This window comes from Xenopus laevis, chromosome 2L (assembly GCF_017654675.1).
Source record: "Xenopus laevis strain J_2021 chromosome 2L, Xenopus_laevis_v10.1, whole genome shotgun sequence".
NCBI lineage: Eukaryota > Metazoa > Chordata > Amphibia > Anura > Pipidae > Xenopus > Xenopus laevis.
Window position 1 is genome coordinate 156,089,920 of NC_054373.1, and position 15,759 is coordinate 156,105,678.

At 40.2% G+C, this 15,759-nt stretch overlaps 1 protein-coding gene across 1 annotated transcript; it reads left to right on the forward strand.

Moving 5' to 3' along the window:
- The first annotated feature begins 306 nt into the window (after positions 1-306).
- On the forward strand, positions 307-7,436 carry krt78.9.L (keratin 78, gene 9 L homeolog). Its single transcript, XM_018245729.2, has 9 exons — positions 307-943; positions 1,210-1,430; positions 2,009-2,069; positions 2,258-2,353; positions 3,926-4,090; positions 5,563-5,688; positions 5,776-5,996; positions 6,487-6,521; positions 6,606-7,436. Exons 1-9 carry the CDS (start codon positions 401-403, stop codon positions 6,884-6,886), a joined length of 1,749 nt encoding a protein of 582 aa, XP_018101218.1. The 5' UTR covers positions 307-400; the 3' UTR covers positions 6,887-7,436.
- Positions 7,437-15,759: the final 8,323 nt, after the last annotated feature.

Consider the following 15,759-nt stretch of genomic DNA (forward strand, 5'->3'; position numbering starts at 1 on the left):
ACCCTCAATTATTTATTTTCGTAACAGAGTCCTTTGGTGGGAGTCAGAATATGAAATATTTAGGGTATATCAGATTATATACCCTATATATAGGACTGTCCATTAATTGCAACACAGGTACCTATAAATATATGCAATGGTCCAAGGACTGCAAGCAAAGCAAATATTCCCTTAGGTGTGATCAATGTAGTAGACTGAGTAGATGGATGCCTGCCAACTATGCCAAACCCACTATTGCTGTAAACTGGTCCTCTGACACCCATGCAACCAAGCCCTTAACTTCCAGCAGATAAAAGGGAGACACTTCTCTCTCTCAGTGCAAAGGGGCCAAATCTCCTTCGTCTTCTTGTCCCTTCAAGTTTCTGATTTTCCCTTTCAACAGCTTTAATCCAAAACCATCATGGCTTTCTCCCAAGCCTCTATCAAAAAGCAGCAAATGGTTAGCAGTGGTGGTGGAAGAGGGGGTTTTAGCGCATGTTCACTTGGAGGAAGTGGGGGAGGATCTCGGGCTGGAGGTGGCTATGGGTCACGCAGTCTCTATAACCTTGGAGGAAAATATAAAACCTCAATAAGTGCAGTCAGTACTCGGGCAGGAGGACTTGGTAGTGCTGCTGGTGGAGGATATGGTGGTGGCTTTGGAGGTGGACAAGGCGGTGGCTTTGGAGGTGGACAAGGTGGTGGCTTTGGAGGTGGACAAGGTGGTGGATTTGGTGGCGGGTTTGGTGGCGCAGGGGGCATGGGTGGGATGGGAGGGCCAGGATTTGATGGAGGGGATATGGGATTCCCAGTTTGCCCACCTGGTGGAATCCAGCAGGTTACTATCAATTCACAACTTCTGCTACCACTTGATCTGGCTATAGATCCAGCAATCCAGAAAGTAAAAGCAGAGGAAAGAGAACAAATTAAAACTCTCAACAACAAGTTTGCAACTTTCATTGACAAGGTAAGACTGTTATTAATGTAAATATTGCATATTGTATGTCCAAATTTAAAGTGTGCATAGATAGTTTTAATATGTAATGTGATTTGCCATGTAGAGGGCATTTATAGTTTAGAAAGTAGTACTGAAAATGAAAAACGAAGTCATGTCTCTGTGAGCCTGTTTTCAAGACCGTCAGAAGGTGTTGGACAGTGAATTTGCCAAAATCTGTTGCTAAATCGTTTGTTGTCTTTTTTACATTTTGTCCTACTTTTTCCTTTTGGTTGCAGGTCAGATTTCTGGAACAGCAAAACAAAGTCCTGGAAACCAAATGGAAACTGTTGCAGCAACAGAGTCCTCAGACCAGCACCAAAAAAACTAACCTAGACCCCCTGTTTGAGAAATACATTGCCGACCTGAAGAAATATTTAGATAATTTAATAAGTGAAAAGGGCCGTTTGGAGCAAGAACTGAAGAATCTGCAAGTTCTTGTAGAGGATTTTAAGAAAAAGTATGTTTGCACAGGTTTTACTTTCCCAATTATACATTTAGAATACATATTAAAGGAACAGTAACACCAAAAAATGTAAGTGTTTTAAAGTAATGAAAATATCATGTACTGTTGCCCTGTACTGGTAAAACGGATCTGTTTGCTTCAGAAACACTACTATAGTTCATATAAACAAGCTGCTGTGGAGCAATGGTGGAAATTGAAAAACGGCTATATGGCACAGGTTAACTAATGGATAACAGATAACACCATTAGACAGAGCTTGTTTGCTATCTGCAGCGTAACCTGAGCCTTTTCTCCTTTGAATGGCTGCCCCCATTGCTACACTGCAGCTTATTTATATAAATAATAGTAGTGTTTCTTAAGTAAACACAGCAGGTTTTACCAGTGCAGGGCAACACTGCATTACATTTTCATTACTTTAAAACACTTTTATTTTTTGACGTTACTGTTCCTTTAAATTGTTCAACTGATAATGAGCTAAAGCTCTGCTCATACATGTAACCTGCATGTTTCTGTATCCATGACAATAAGTTAGAAAAGAAAGACTATTTAAAAATAACTTTTTCTTGAAACAGATATGAAGATGAAATTAACAAGCGTACGAAAGCAGAAAACGATTTTGTGCTACTCAAAAAGGTGAGTTTATTGTGTTAATAAAGTAAAAATTGAGTTGATAAACTGCTTCTACAATATTCGCATACAATATTCATGTATTCTTGGAACATTAATAATACATGATCAGTGTGTGCTGAATGTTGTCTCTCCCTCTTACTGAAAGCCAGTGTGGCAAGATGTGTTTTAAAGAACCATTGTTCCTTTTCCAGGATGTTGATGCTGCCTACATGATCAAAACTGAACTTGAAGCCAAGGTGGATACACTGACAAGTGAAATCAACTTCTTAAGAACTCTTTATTCTAAGGTAAATCCCCAAAAAATGGATACAATTGTTATAAACGTGAAAGAAGACATTTCACAGGCTGTACTCTTTATCAAATCTTATGATTTTTTCTGGCTTATTCCCGGAAAATCAGTTTTTTTTTCATTTTTGTCCAAAAAAAAAGAAATAGTCTGATTTTCGGGCTAATTCCAGCGCAGACCGCAGAAACTTCCAAATAGGATAAGGACCTCTCCCATTGACTTATATACAACTTTTTGACTTTGAGTTTCAGATTCAGACTTTTTGCATCCTCGGGGTATAATAAATCTCAAAAATTTTGATTTGTTTTTTTCCACTAAAAATGTGGAATTATTGTAAAAAAAAATTCAAATCTTTAATATTTTTAGCATTCAGACTTTAATAAATAACCCCCGGAAAGTTAAAGGGGATCTGAGCATGGTAGCCATATATTAAAAGCTGTATAATAAAAGTCCTTTGCAAATAAAACATGAAGACCAATTTTAAAACCCCCATAAATATCTGTTTTAAAGGTATTTAAAAATCTGAGCTCTCGATCATATATTGCCTGCCCCACATCTGTGCCTGAGTTAACTCAACTGCTTTTACTTTCCACTCAGCAATTCGTAAATGTCACTGCACTCCTCCCATTCCCCCTCTCTCCTCATGGTCTATAACTGTGTAGTCTGTTATCGACCTGGGTATTAGGTCCTCTATTCTGGCACATACACAAGATTTTGGGGTGATACAAAACTTGCCTTATAACAGTGTCAACAAAGTAAAGCATACCGGCTTGCTGTGATTGTAAATTCCAAGACTGAAGGAAACCAAATTTATATAATTTATAAAGTATAAAGTAAAGTTTATTTTATGCAACTAACATGGCAGAAAAGAATTTGAAATTATTTCTTAGGGTGACAGGTCCCCTTTAAAGCAATAGTACGGTATCATAGGTGTGAGACACTCCAAGATCTCTCACAGCCTAGAGGACAAGAAACCACAATGTAGCTAATGTAGAATCATGAAAACTGGCAAGTTGTTTCTACTCACAAGTCGGGAGTCTTTATTCAGTACCAGCAATCCCTGCGGTGCAACTGCTCAACAAGTAAACAGTAAGGGGCGAGCCTTTGCACCCCTTAGAGCTCTTAAATTTGCACCTCCAAGGAATTACAAAAAAAACACAGCTGCTCAGAACCACATGAAGGTCAGTGCTTAGAGATATGTTCAACACCACTGGAAGAACCACTGTTTAGCCAGTCTTTAGTTATAGGGACTCCATAAGTTTTGACTTTCCCCAGGCACCATTAAAACTAAATGCAGCTTTACCTTAGTATGTGGAAAATCCATTAAGAGCACTCCAGGTGTTATCACTCAAAAAAGAGAGTTTCCTGAAGTCAGGGTACTTGCTTGATCCTGCTGAACTTCAGAGCAGGGTTTCTATTGTTGACACATACAACACGGTGGCATGAATCAATTTCAAGTAGCTTGAGAGGATGATGTATCCACATCCCATTAACACATCTTACTTATTATTTGCCTGAAAGATCTTGCTTTCCAGAAATAAACACTGATTTGGTATGATTTTGTCTTTTTCAGGAATTGACACAGGTACAAGATCAAGTCACCGACACCTCGGTTGTTCTGACTATGGATAACAACCGTGACTTGAATCTGGATAGCATCATTAAAGAAGTTAGATGTCAGTATGAACAAATTGCACAAAGAAGCAAACTGGAAGCCGAACAACTATTCGATAATAAGGTGAGTAGGTCTACACACACTACTGTAACTTTATGTAGCAGGTATTTACTGTATCACAGTCTCCTTTAGCCAATGTACATATATGTCTTTATCTCCATTGTGGTTAACGTTATGGTAGCTGAGGACTAAAAGACCAACCCTCTGACATTAGTGCTGATGTCACTGAAAGGGTAACTTTATCAGGTTACATTACCAAGTACCAGGGTATGCTTATTCCCTTAAATGGTTGGTTCACCTTTAAGTTAACTTTTAGGGTCAGGGCACACAGGAAGATTAGGGGAGATTAGTCGCCCGGCAACAAATCTCCTCTTCTTCGGAGGGACTAATCATCAGAACTGCCTTCCCACCGGCTAAAATGTAAATCGCCGGCGGGATGGCAAGTTGCCTTAAAAGGAAACTTCAGGCGACTACGGAAAACGAATCGCTCCGAGCACAATCCCGCCAGCTATTTACATTTTAGCCGACGGGAAGGCAGGGGAAGCAGTTCGGGGAGATTATTTGCTAAAAGAAGAGGAGATTTGTCATCGGGCGACTAATCTCCCCGAATCTGCCTGTGTGCCCTGACCTTTAGTGTGTTATTGAATGCATTATTCGAAGCTAATTTTCAATTGGCCTTCATTATTTATTTTTTATAGTTTTTTAATTATTTGTCTTTTTCTTCTGACTCTTTCCAGCTTTCAAATAGGGGTCACTGACCCCTTCTAAAAACAAATGATCTGTACAAACGTTTTGTTATTGGTACTTTTTATTACTCAGCTTTCTATTCAGTCCCTCTCCTATTCATACTCCAGTCTCTTATTCAAATCAATGCATGGTTGCTAGGGTGACTTGGACCCTAACAATCAGATTGCTGAAATTGCAAACTAGAGAGCTGCTGAATAAAAAGCTAAATAACTCAAAAACCACAAATAATAAAAAAAGAGGACAAATTGCAATTCCTCTCTACATCATACTAAAAGTTAACTCAAAGGTGAACAACCCCTTTAATGTCAAGTGATAGGCCACAATGGACATCAACACCAATAAAAAAGGCCAGACATCAACATCAAAAAAGCCAAAGTCTCACTTGAATGAAAAAAAAAATTGTGTATTTGACTGCATCCACAGACTTATTGTGACAAGCATTTTTGGACATCATTCCTTTGGCAAATAGGGAGAATTATGTCCCGGTGTTTTAATTGATGGAGAAGGGTCTAACCTTACCTGGTTGGCCTGCCAATATGTTTCATGGAATATCCATATCACTAGTGGTGACAGGTGAAGAAAACCCTTAACTATCTTATGCAACATTTATAAAAATAAAATGTAATAATGTTAAAACACAAGTGCAGTTATAAATACAATACGTCAAAACTACTGGCTTGTGAGATCAGGTCATCTCTGGGGTGATGAATATAAATATAATATAAAAAGATCATGTCTGTTTGTTATACACGTTAGTGATGTTTCTCACTCATATATATTCACTGTAGTACAAGCAGCTGCAGCAAACAGTTGAAGGACATGGTGACAGCATAAAGAATTCCAAGAGTGAAATATCAGAACTGAACCGTAAGATCCAGAGACTGAAGGCTGAAATTGAAAATATCAAGAAGCAGGTAGGTCTGAGCTGTGCCAATAGTGACTCAGGTATAAAATCAGTTGCAGCTCCATACTCAGAACCCATTATTTTCCTTAAATGATAGATTACATCTCTGAATCAATCCATTGCTGGGGCTGAGGAACGTGGGAACCTTGCTCTCAAGGACGCAGAAAAGAAACTTAAGGATCTTGAAGATGCTGAAAAGAAACTTAAAGAGGACATGGCTCGTCAGCTTAAGGAATACCAAGAACTTCTGTCTGCTAAGCTTGCTCTGGACCTTGAAATTAGCACTTACAGATACATGCTGGAAGGAGAAGAGGGCAGGTCAGTTAAATGGGTCCATGAGACATAATTGATTTCAGTGCAATCCAAGGTGAAGGGGGCCATTTGAAACCCATGGACTATACAAACTCTGTAATAGTAGAGTTAAGAGTTGAGTCAGATGTCACAGTGGATGCTGGTCTCTGAAAAGTGGTTCGTAATGGATGTGGCACCAGTTGTTTTACTGGTACAAAGTATTCCCACGTCTAAAAGCCAACTAAAAGTTTTTACTAATTCTACATGCTTAACGTCTTCCATTTGTTGCTAGAAATGGTAAAACTTTTGCATTTATTATTTTTATATGGACAACGAAAGTTAAGCAGAAGTGTTGCTCATTTTCTACAAAAGTCTAGGGCTACAAATCATAAATGAGTTATATCAATTGGACCATTCTTTCTCTTTAAAAACGTGACACAGGGAACATAAAGAGAGAGAGCAACATTATTTTGGTATGGATCAATGTGTCCTAATACTTCTTTTCTTGTTTTCACAGGATGTCTGGAGAGATCACCAGCAATGTCAGCATATGTAAGTAACTACGATTCATTTATGCTATAATTATGTTTAACTGATTGGGCTTTTTAGCTAATTCATTTTCTCCTTACTTCTTAGCTGTAATCAGCGGAGGTTCAAGTGTATACACTGCTCTTGGCGGTGCAGCCGGTGGTGGCATGGGATCTGGCCATGGTGGATATGGTCATGGAAGTGGCCGTGGAGGTGGCGGCCGTGGAGGTAGCGGCTGTGGAGGTGGCTATGGAAGTGGCCATGGAGGTGGAGGAATGGGATATGAATGTGGCTATGGAGGTGGAGGAATGGCATATGAAAGTGGCCATTCTGGCAAAACCTCAGTGGCAGTTGCATCAACAACATCCACAATGAAGAAAACCTATTGATTTAGGTTTCCAGCCACACTGTAAAGCCATATATCACTACACCTTTGCCTAACTAATGGAACCTTGACTAGTATGTGATGATTGTGTCATCAGTAACTGTTTGAATTTCCATCATAAATATCTGAGAAAATTGGGGTTTGGAACACAGTACTTCTTTATAACACAGTTATATCATGCCTTTGTATATTCTGCCATAAATTGCCACTGGAACAATGATAGGGAGGCCATCAAGTTTAGATAAAAAGAACTAACTTTTTGTGAAATAGATGAACAACGCAAGAGCAGCTTATCACACAGAAATCTCAGGCATTGGGGTGGAAGTAACTGTGCATCTCTATCCTAGCAACACGTTAAGAAGATATTTACTAATGACATGGATCATTATAGCTTTTCGTTCTGTAAACTACTGCTTCACTTTTATCTGAGAGGAGAGGGGATCTTGGGTGTTTGTACATAGTTTACTTCCTAAAACATCGCTGCATTTTGATAAACCATTCTAGAACATCTTTCCTTTTCTTTGTATCTGCAATAAACTGCATTTGGATCTCAATCTCTGTAGCACAATTTATTTTATGGTGATGATATGACTGAAAAACAACACATTCAACTTTTCATGTCCTTAGGGTCACTTTATCCACTGGCAATGCTCCTCTAATTCCTTTTTATATAGAGCAATACTTGATCCATATCCACTTAGATGAGGCCTTTCACGGTAACAGTTCGAAAATGCAAGTGGTTGAAAATGGCAGCAGCTGAAGAGGGAAATAGAAATAGAAGAGGGAATTAGTTTATTAATGTACATTACATTAAAGTAATAAACATGAGATAAATACATGCAGAGTAAGCAAAAATAGTGATGAAACAGGAGGGTAAAAATGGTGCTGATTATTACAAAGTAAAAGGAGAAAGGGATATGATTATATATATATATATATATATATATATATATATATATATATATATATATATATATATATATATATGTAAGGCGTCAGAAGAGGTACGTGCCTGGCGCCCCTGTGCCTTTGCGCCCTAGGCAAGTGCCTCTTATGCCTACCCCTAGTTCCGGCCCTGGCCTTGAGCAGGCCCGGATCAATGGGAAGGCCACAAAGGCTTCCTAAAGAGGAGGAGTGACAAGGGACAAGCAGGTACATTGGCCTGTGGGCACCGATGCTTCAAATCCAGCCCTGGCCTTAAGTGGCTGAAACCACTGATACCCAGCATATCATTTAGGAACACATTTACTTAGCTTGAGTGAAGGAATAGAATAAAAAACACTTTGAATTTCTAAGTATTTTTTTGGCTACTTTGACCATCGAATTGGCTACTTCGACCTTCAACTACGACTTCAACTTTGAATCGAACGATTCGAACTAAAAATCGTTCGACTATTCGATCATTCCATAGTCGAAGTACTGTCTCTTTAAAAAAAACTTTGACCCCCTACTTCGCCACCTAAAACCTACCGAGCATCAATGTTAGCCTATGGGGAAGGTATTTCGACCCTAAGTAAATGTGTCCCTAAGTGTTCGATATTCGACCCTAACTAAATGTGTCCCTAAGTGTTGCATGTGAATTAAGTGTTAAGCAGCGTTAAAAACCTTAACAGGGGAATGTAATAAAAGTCGCAAAGAGCAAAACAATTCGCATCAATAAGACTAAAAATCCACATCTCACAATGTAATCTTGTTCCTTAAACTGTTATTGCATTGCGAATTTTAATTGAGCATTGCGAATTTTAATTGCGCACTCATAAGAAGTGTTGAAGGTGTCGTAATCTTTTGGAGCAAACATAACGACTTTTTCAGTAAGAAGTTTTATTACATTGACTGCGCATTGGCGCAAACTATAAAATTCGCAAACGGTCTTTCACTGTCGGAAGTGGTCGCTAAACAGTTTCCGGGCTCACAAAAGCTATATTAAATTCGCACAAAGCAAAATTTGTTCGCGCAAAGGCATAACTATTCGCATTGCGAATAGTTTTTCCGTTAGCGATTCTTATTACATTCCCCCGAACTGAAAAGGTGTTTGTGAGGAATTGCATTTGGGAGACTGTAAGTACCCAGTGTAAATATGAGTGCAAGTGGGTTTGCTAGTATTACTCAGTGTGTGTCTTGTCACATGTATGTGGTGTTGGAGCAGCAGTTCCATGCAGTATTTACATGTGAGAGATGTCGATGGGTTTTCTGAGAGCAGCGGCAAACGAGGGAGAGGAAAGGAGGTTCGCAGAGCAACCACTGGCAGGGGCTAGTGGAGTGGGGGGAGGAGAAGGGGCAGTGGAGGCTATTGAGGGAGGAAGGTTTGTGACAGTCAGGAGGGGAAGTAGGGGACAGAAGGGTAGGGGGGCTGGTCCACAGCTTGTCCAAAACAGCAAATTCACCATTTTGGCTGAAGATGCTGGGGAGGAAAACTCTGAACTGGCGCGTATGGAGCAGACTGACTCTCAGAGCACACTGGGAGGCAGTGGTTCTAATAAGGGTGGTGGGGGAAGAGCAAGGAAGGAAAGGCAGGTTTTAGTTATAGGGATTCAATTATTAGAAAGGTTGATAGGGTAATCTGTCGTAAGGCCCCTACATGCCGAACAGTCTGCTGCTTGCCTGGTGCTAGGGTTCGGCATGTGGTGGAACGAGTGGACAGACTATTGGGAGGGGTTGGGGAAGACCCAGCAGTCTTGGTACACATAGGTACCAATGACAAAGTTAGAGGAGGTGGTGAAGTCCTCAAGAACGATTTTAAAAAACTAGGTGTAAAGTTGAGGGTGAGGACTTCCAAGGTAATTTTCTCAGAGATATTACCTGAGCCACGAGCAACGCTAAGGAGACAGCGGGAGCGTAGGGAGATTAATGCGTGGCTTAATCTTTGTGTAGGGAGGAGGGTTTTGGGTTTTTGGAGAACTGGGCTCATTTTTCAGTCGGCTATGGGCTCTTTGCTAGGGATGGGCTGAACCTCAATGATGACTGTGCAGCTGTTTTGGGAGAGAAGATGGCTAGAGGGTTGGAGGAGATTTTAAACTAGGCATGGGGGGGAGGGTTCAGTAAAATATTCAGTGGAAAAGAGGTTAGATGAGATTGTGGGCAAAGAAAGGGAAAATGGGAGAGGAGATTTGGCTGGGGGTAGTGTTAAGGATAGGGAGGACCACATGTCATATGTTCAATATGGTACCAGTATTAAATGTATGTTTGCAAATGCAAGAAGTCTGACTGGTAAAATGGGAGAGCTGGAGCTGCTGGTGCTGGAGGGAAAATATGATCTGATTGGTGTGGCTGAAACATGGCTGAATGAGTCACATGACTGGGCAGTTAATATCAGTGGCTATACTTTGTTTCGGAGGGACAGAGGCAATAGAAAAGGAGGAGGGGTATGTCTGTTTGTTAGGCAGGATTTAAAAGCTCATATAAAGGAGGAGGTTATGTTAGAAAATGAGGGGGCAGAAGTCTTATGGGTGGAGTTCTTCACCAATTGTAAAGTCCAGCAAATTAATTGTAGTCGTATGCTATAGACCCCCTAATGTAAGTGACGAGGAGGAGGCTAAGCTCCTGATGCAAATAGAAAAGGCTGCTAGTTTGGGTAAAGTAATGATAATGGGGGATTTTAATTACTCAGATATTGACTGGAGCGACAGTACTGCCAGATCAGTTATTGGGAGCAAATTTATAAACTTGTTGCATGACAATTTTATGGCACAGGTTGTTGAGAAGCCTACCAGAAAAAAATGCTATTCTGGATCTAGTGATCTCAAATGACCCAGAACTTATAGCAAATGTGCAAGTCATTGAACCCCTGGGTAATAGTGACCATAATGTTATATCATTTAATGTCTGGTGCAAAAAACAAATATATACTGGTTCAACAAAAAAAATGAATTTTGGGAAAGCTAATTTTAGTGCCTTGAGGGCTGTGCTAGTATTGATCGGGGCATTAAGTTTTCAGCTAAAAACACAGAACAGAAATGGTTGTCATTTAAAATGATACTAAATCATTACTGTTCTCAATTTATTCTCTTAAGGAGTAAACGTAGAAGCTCTAAGAATCATCCTATGTGGCTTAATACAGAAGTAAAGAAGTTAATAGGAAAGACGAGAAAGGCATTTAAAAACTACAAATCTGTTGGGACAGAAGCTGCATTTAATGAATATAAACACTGTAATAAATGTTGTAAATCAGCAATCCAGAAGGCAAAGAAAGGAAATGAAGAGTTAATTGCGGTGGAGGTGAAAACTAACCCTAAAAAGTTTTTTAAATATATTAATAGTAAAAAGATGCAGGTTGAGAGTGTTGCTCCATTAAATAATAAGGCCCCATCTAGAATATGCCGTACAGTTTTGGTTTCCATCACTTAAACAGGACATTATTGTATTAGAGAGGGTACAGAGAAGGGCAACTAAGCTGGTAAAAGGTATTGAAAATCTTAGCTGTGAGGAAAGACTGGCCAAATTGGGGATGTTCACACTGGAGAAGAGGCGCTTAAGGGGTGATATGATGACTATGTATAAATATATAAGGGGATCATATAATAATCTCTCTAATGCTTTATTTACCAGTAGGTCTTTCCAGCTGACACGAGGTTACCCATTCCGATTAGCAGAAAAGAGGTTCCGCCTAAATATTCGGAAGGGGTTTTTTACAGTGAGAGCTGTGAAGATGTGGAATTCTCTCCCTTAATCGGTGGTACAGGCTGATACATTAGATAGCTTTAAGAAGGGGTTGGATGGCTTTTTAGCAAGTGAGGGAATACAGGGTTATGGGAGATAGCTCATAGTACAAGTTGTTCCAGGGACTAGTCCGATTGCCATTTTGGAGTCGGGAAGGAATTTTTCCCCATTTGAGGCAAATTGGAGATGCTTGAGCTTTTTTGCCTTCCTCTGTATCAACTGGCAGTTAGGCAGTTAAAAAAAAACAAAAAAAAACTAAAAGGTTGAACTTGATGGACGTGTCTTTTTTCAGCCTTACTTACTATGTTACTATGTATATTATTAACAATAATATAGCACTTACTGTATGTATTAGTCTGTGCTGTGCAATGGGTGGAGGGCAAATCCACCAAAACTTACAGAACACACACAATTACAGATCAGGAAGGGAACTCAACATAACTACATATTGACACACCTAGCACTTAAGTGACGAATAATTTATTAATAACTTAATTATAACGATACCGTTGTTTGTGCTTATGCCTTGTAAAGCACTATAGATATTTATGGTGCTATTTAAATAAATAAATACCTATGACATTCTTAGGCAAACAAAAATGTACAGGATATTTAGACTTTTGGGTGAGAAACCAGTTGGATTCCAGATGTAAAAGGAGACTTGCAACCCCATAATCAGTCATTTTCCTTAAGTGCTTTGAGTCCCGTATAGCAACAGGTCGGAGGACTGGCTGCATGACCCAGCTCAGCATCACTAGTTTGGGGATAGGCTGGTCAGTGTTAAAGGGGAAGGTCTAGAGAAGGAGGGGGTGGAGTGGGCATATAGTTAAAGGGATTCTGTCATGATTTTTATGGTTTAGTTTATATTGCTAAATTAAACTATGTACATTGCACATAATTCATTCTATCTTTACATTTTTTTGAACCAATAAATGTATTGGTTTTTTTTTTGTTGTATTATTGGTGTGTAGGCAGCCATCTCAGGGTCATTGTATGTGGTCATGTGCTTTCAAAAATAGCCAGGACTTCAAAATGGAACTGCTTCCAGATAAGCTCTTGTTTATGCCAGTGCTGTCCAACTTCTGTGGTACAGAGGGCCGGATTTGTTCTGGCCTACATGGTGGAGGGCCGGTAATGGAAGCCAGTGTTGACCACTCCATGTTTTTAAACCACACCCACTTTAAACCACACCCATGTTACCACAAGACCATATCCACATTGTGGTAGCACACCAAAAAAACCAAATGATTTGTGCTCACTGCAGGGATATCACTCATCACAAAGTTCAGTCATATTAAGACATACCCTTAAATTCATATGCCTCAACCCCCGGTGGATAACACAGCACCCCCCCAGCACACGATTAAACACCTTAGGGGCCCCTAACAATAATTTTCAAATGCTAACAAACCCCCAGAACAAATACCAGGCTTATGTTCCACAGTCAGAGCAGGGCATACACAGGCAGAGTATGGCACACACAGGGAGCATAGGGCAGACAGATTATGGCACACACAGGCAGAGTAGGACAGGCAAAGTATGGCACACACATGGACGGAAACCTATCAGGTTCTAATATGAACAGTTCATACTGTGCTACATACAGTGACACTATGCTGGTGTCCCTCCAGCAGTTTGTATGAGTTTGAACAGGTGAACAATGTGGGCAGTTTCAGTCTGGGTCTCGGTGTGAACAGTACAGGGCTTTAGGGGTGTGAACAATAGCGGTGTTACAAGTGTGAACAATACAGGGGATTACTGTCTGAATTTGAGATTTAAACAATGCAAGGGCCAGTTAATTTCTGTAGTAATACCTTTTAAATCTTACACATGGTAAGCAGACACAGCAGACAGACTTTCATGTGGGGGGCCACACAATGGGGTTGCTGGCCGCATGCGGCCCAGTAGGCCGCCAGTTGGACAGCCCTGGTTTATGCTATTCAATGTAACTGAAGGAGTCGTGACTCATGGATTATTACTTTTGAGTGCTGTTCTCATATCTACCACTAGGTGGAGAGCATTTTTAGCAATGCAGATGTCAGGGAGCTGTTTTCTGATACATTCCCATTGTTCTATTGATAGGCTGCTGGAGGAAAAGAAGTGGGATGATGCAGTGCAGCAGTACATGTCACATGACTGGGGGCACATTGGAAAATAACAACATGTCTAGCCCCATGTCAGATCTCAAAATTAAATATAAAAAAATCTGTTTGCTCTTTTGAAAAATGGATTTCTGCTGGAAGAGCACTAATAACGGATGCATTTTGTAAAAAAAGATGTTTTCCAATGACTTGGAATCGGAGTGCTGAAAGATGTGTGCTATGAAATTCTGGTGGGCCCTGAAGATGGTTGATTGCTTATCTATGTTTATCAAATTGTGTTGATGTTTGTACTGTTGCAACTTTAATAAAGCTGTGTCCATTATCATTTTCAGTGATGATATTGTCACACAGTTTTTATTTGATCAGTCAGGTGAGTGAGTGTAGAATGATGCGTGGGTCATGCTTTTGTCACCTTTTAATACAAACTTTAATGTAGCATTGCTTTTATTGAAAAGGACGATATTCCCTATGACTAAGTATGGTGTTGATTTGGATGTTATTTTTCAATGAAGAGCTGCTCGTGGAGCTGCAGGGCTGTACCAGCATTGCCCTACAATGGTTACAGTGGGATTCTGGTTTAAGGTATCGCAGAGTTGAAGTTCATATGTTTTTTAAGTCTTCACTATGTTTTTATCAGCATTGAGTTTGAGGATCTTTGGCTGGTCCGTGGTGTAAAGTTGACTGCTGTCAGCACAGGTGTAAGCTGTATGGTGTTGATTTGGATCATATTTTTCAATGAAGACTAATAAACCATATTTCACAGGTCCAGGTAATCCAGGTATTAGTTGAACCTCCATCATTAGACTGTTAAGGTAAATTTATCCACAGCAGTTGACAAAAGAGCAGCTTTCCAGCATGAAAACATTTGGACTAATTTCTTGGACTACACCTTAGGACCAAGTTTTTTTTTTTTACTATGTATTTAAAGACCCTAGAGACTAGTGTAGCCCACCTAAGGTTATGACTGTGGTGACACCCCAAATATTCCCAGTAAATAGCAACACAAGCAGCAGCTGAATCCAGATTTATTACACAGGAACTGTGCTGAAATGAATTGGAAATTAAATGCAGAAAGTAGGAACAGCAAACAATAACAAAATGTAATGCAAGGCAATGTAAAGTGGTTAAATCCACACTAGCACTTGAATTTAACAACAAATGTATCGAAGCATCTACTATCTGGATGTTTGGGAACTCCCTTAAAGGGATACTATCATGGGAAAACATGTTTTTTTCAAAACACAAAATCAGTTAATAGTGCTGCATATTATTTTTACATTTAATTTTGAAATCGGACATGGGGCTAGACATATTGTAAGTTTCCCTGCTGCCCCAGTCATGTGACATGTGCTCTGATAAACTCTGATAAAATGTGTATGCTGGTATTTCGCGAGGTCATTGGCCCATGTCTCTGCTGACCATTTGCTAGGGTCCTTGGCCCATGTGTCTGTGAGCCTTTTGCCAGGGCTCTTGGCCCTTGTTTCTGCTGGCCGTTTGCATGGACCTTTGGCTCATGTGGCCTTTATTCCATGGCCATTGGGTCATTTATCTGCTGGCCTTTTACCAGGGCCTTTGGCTTGAGTGTTTTGTTGGCTTTTCCATGATCATTAGCTCATGTATTTGCTGAACTTTTACTAGGATTCTTGGGCTGTTGGCTTTTTTCTGTGTCCCTTGGCTAAGGTGGCTACTAATTTTTATTATAGTCAGGGGGGGGGGGCTTGTGGTCGCTGGCTTTCATGGGTCTGCCAGCCTTGAGTTTGAGGATCTTTGGCTGGTCTGTGGTGTGAAGTTGACTGCTGTCAGCACAGATGTAAGCTGCTTCCACTGAGCTGCAGGGCTAGGCTAGTGTGTGCCAATTTCTAGGGCCAACAGCTAGTGCTGAGGATAGAGTATATTTCTCGAGCACTGGTGATAGATGCATCCAAGTTGTGGTTAGTTTCTGATCTGGATATTTTGGTTTCCTCGTGGTTTCTAGGGTGTTTTAATTCTGAGATTGCTGGTGCTGGTTATGTCCTAGGGGTACAGTTGGAGGATTTTGGGTTTTCCCCAAGGTGGGGTTTTATGTCCAACAGCCATGATGCAGGTATCCCTCTTGTCGCGGAGGGAAGCCTTTAAGCAG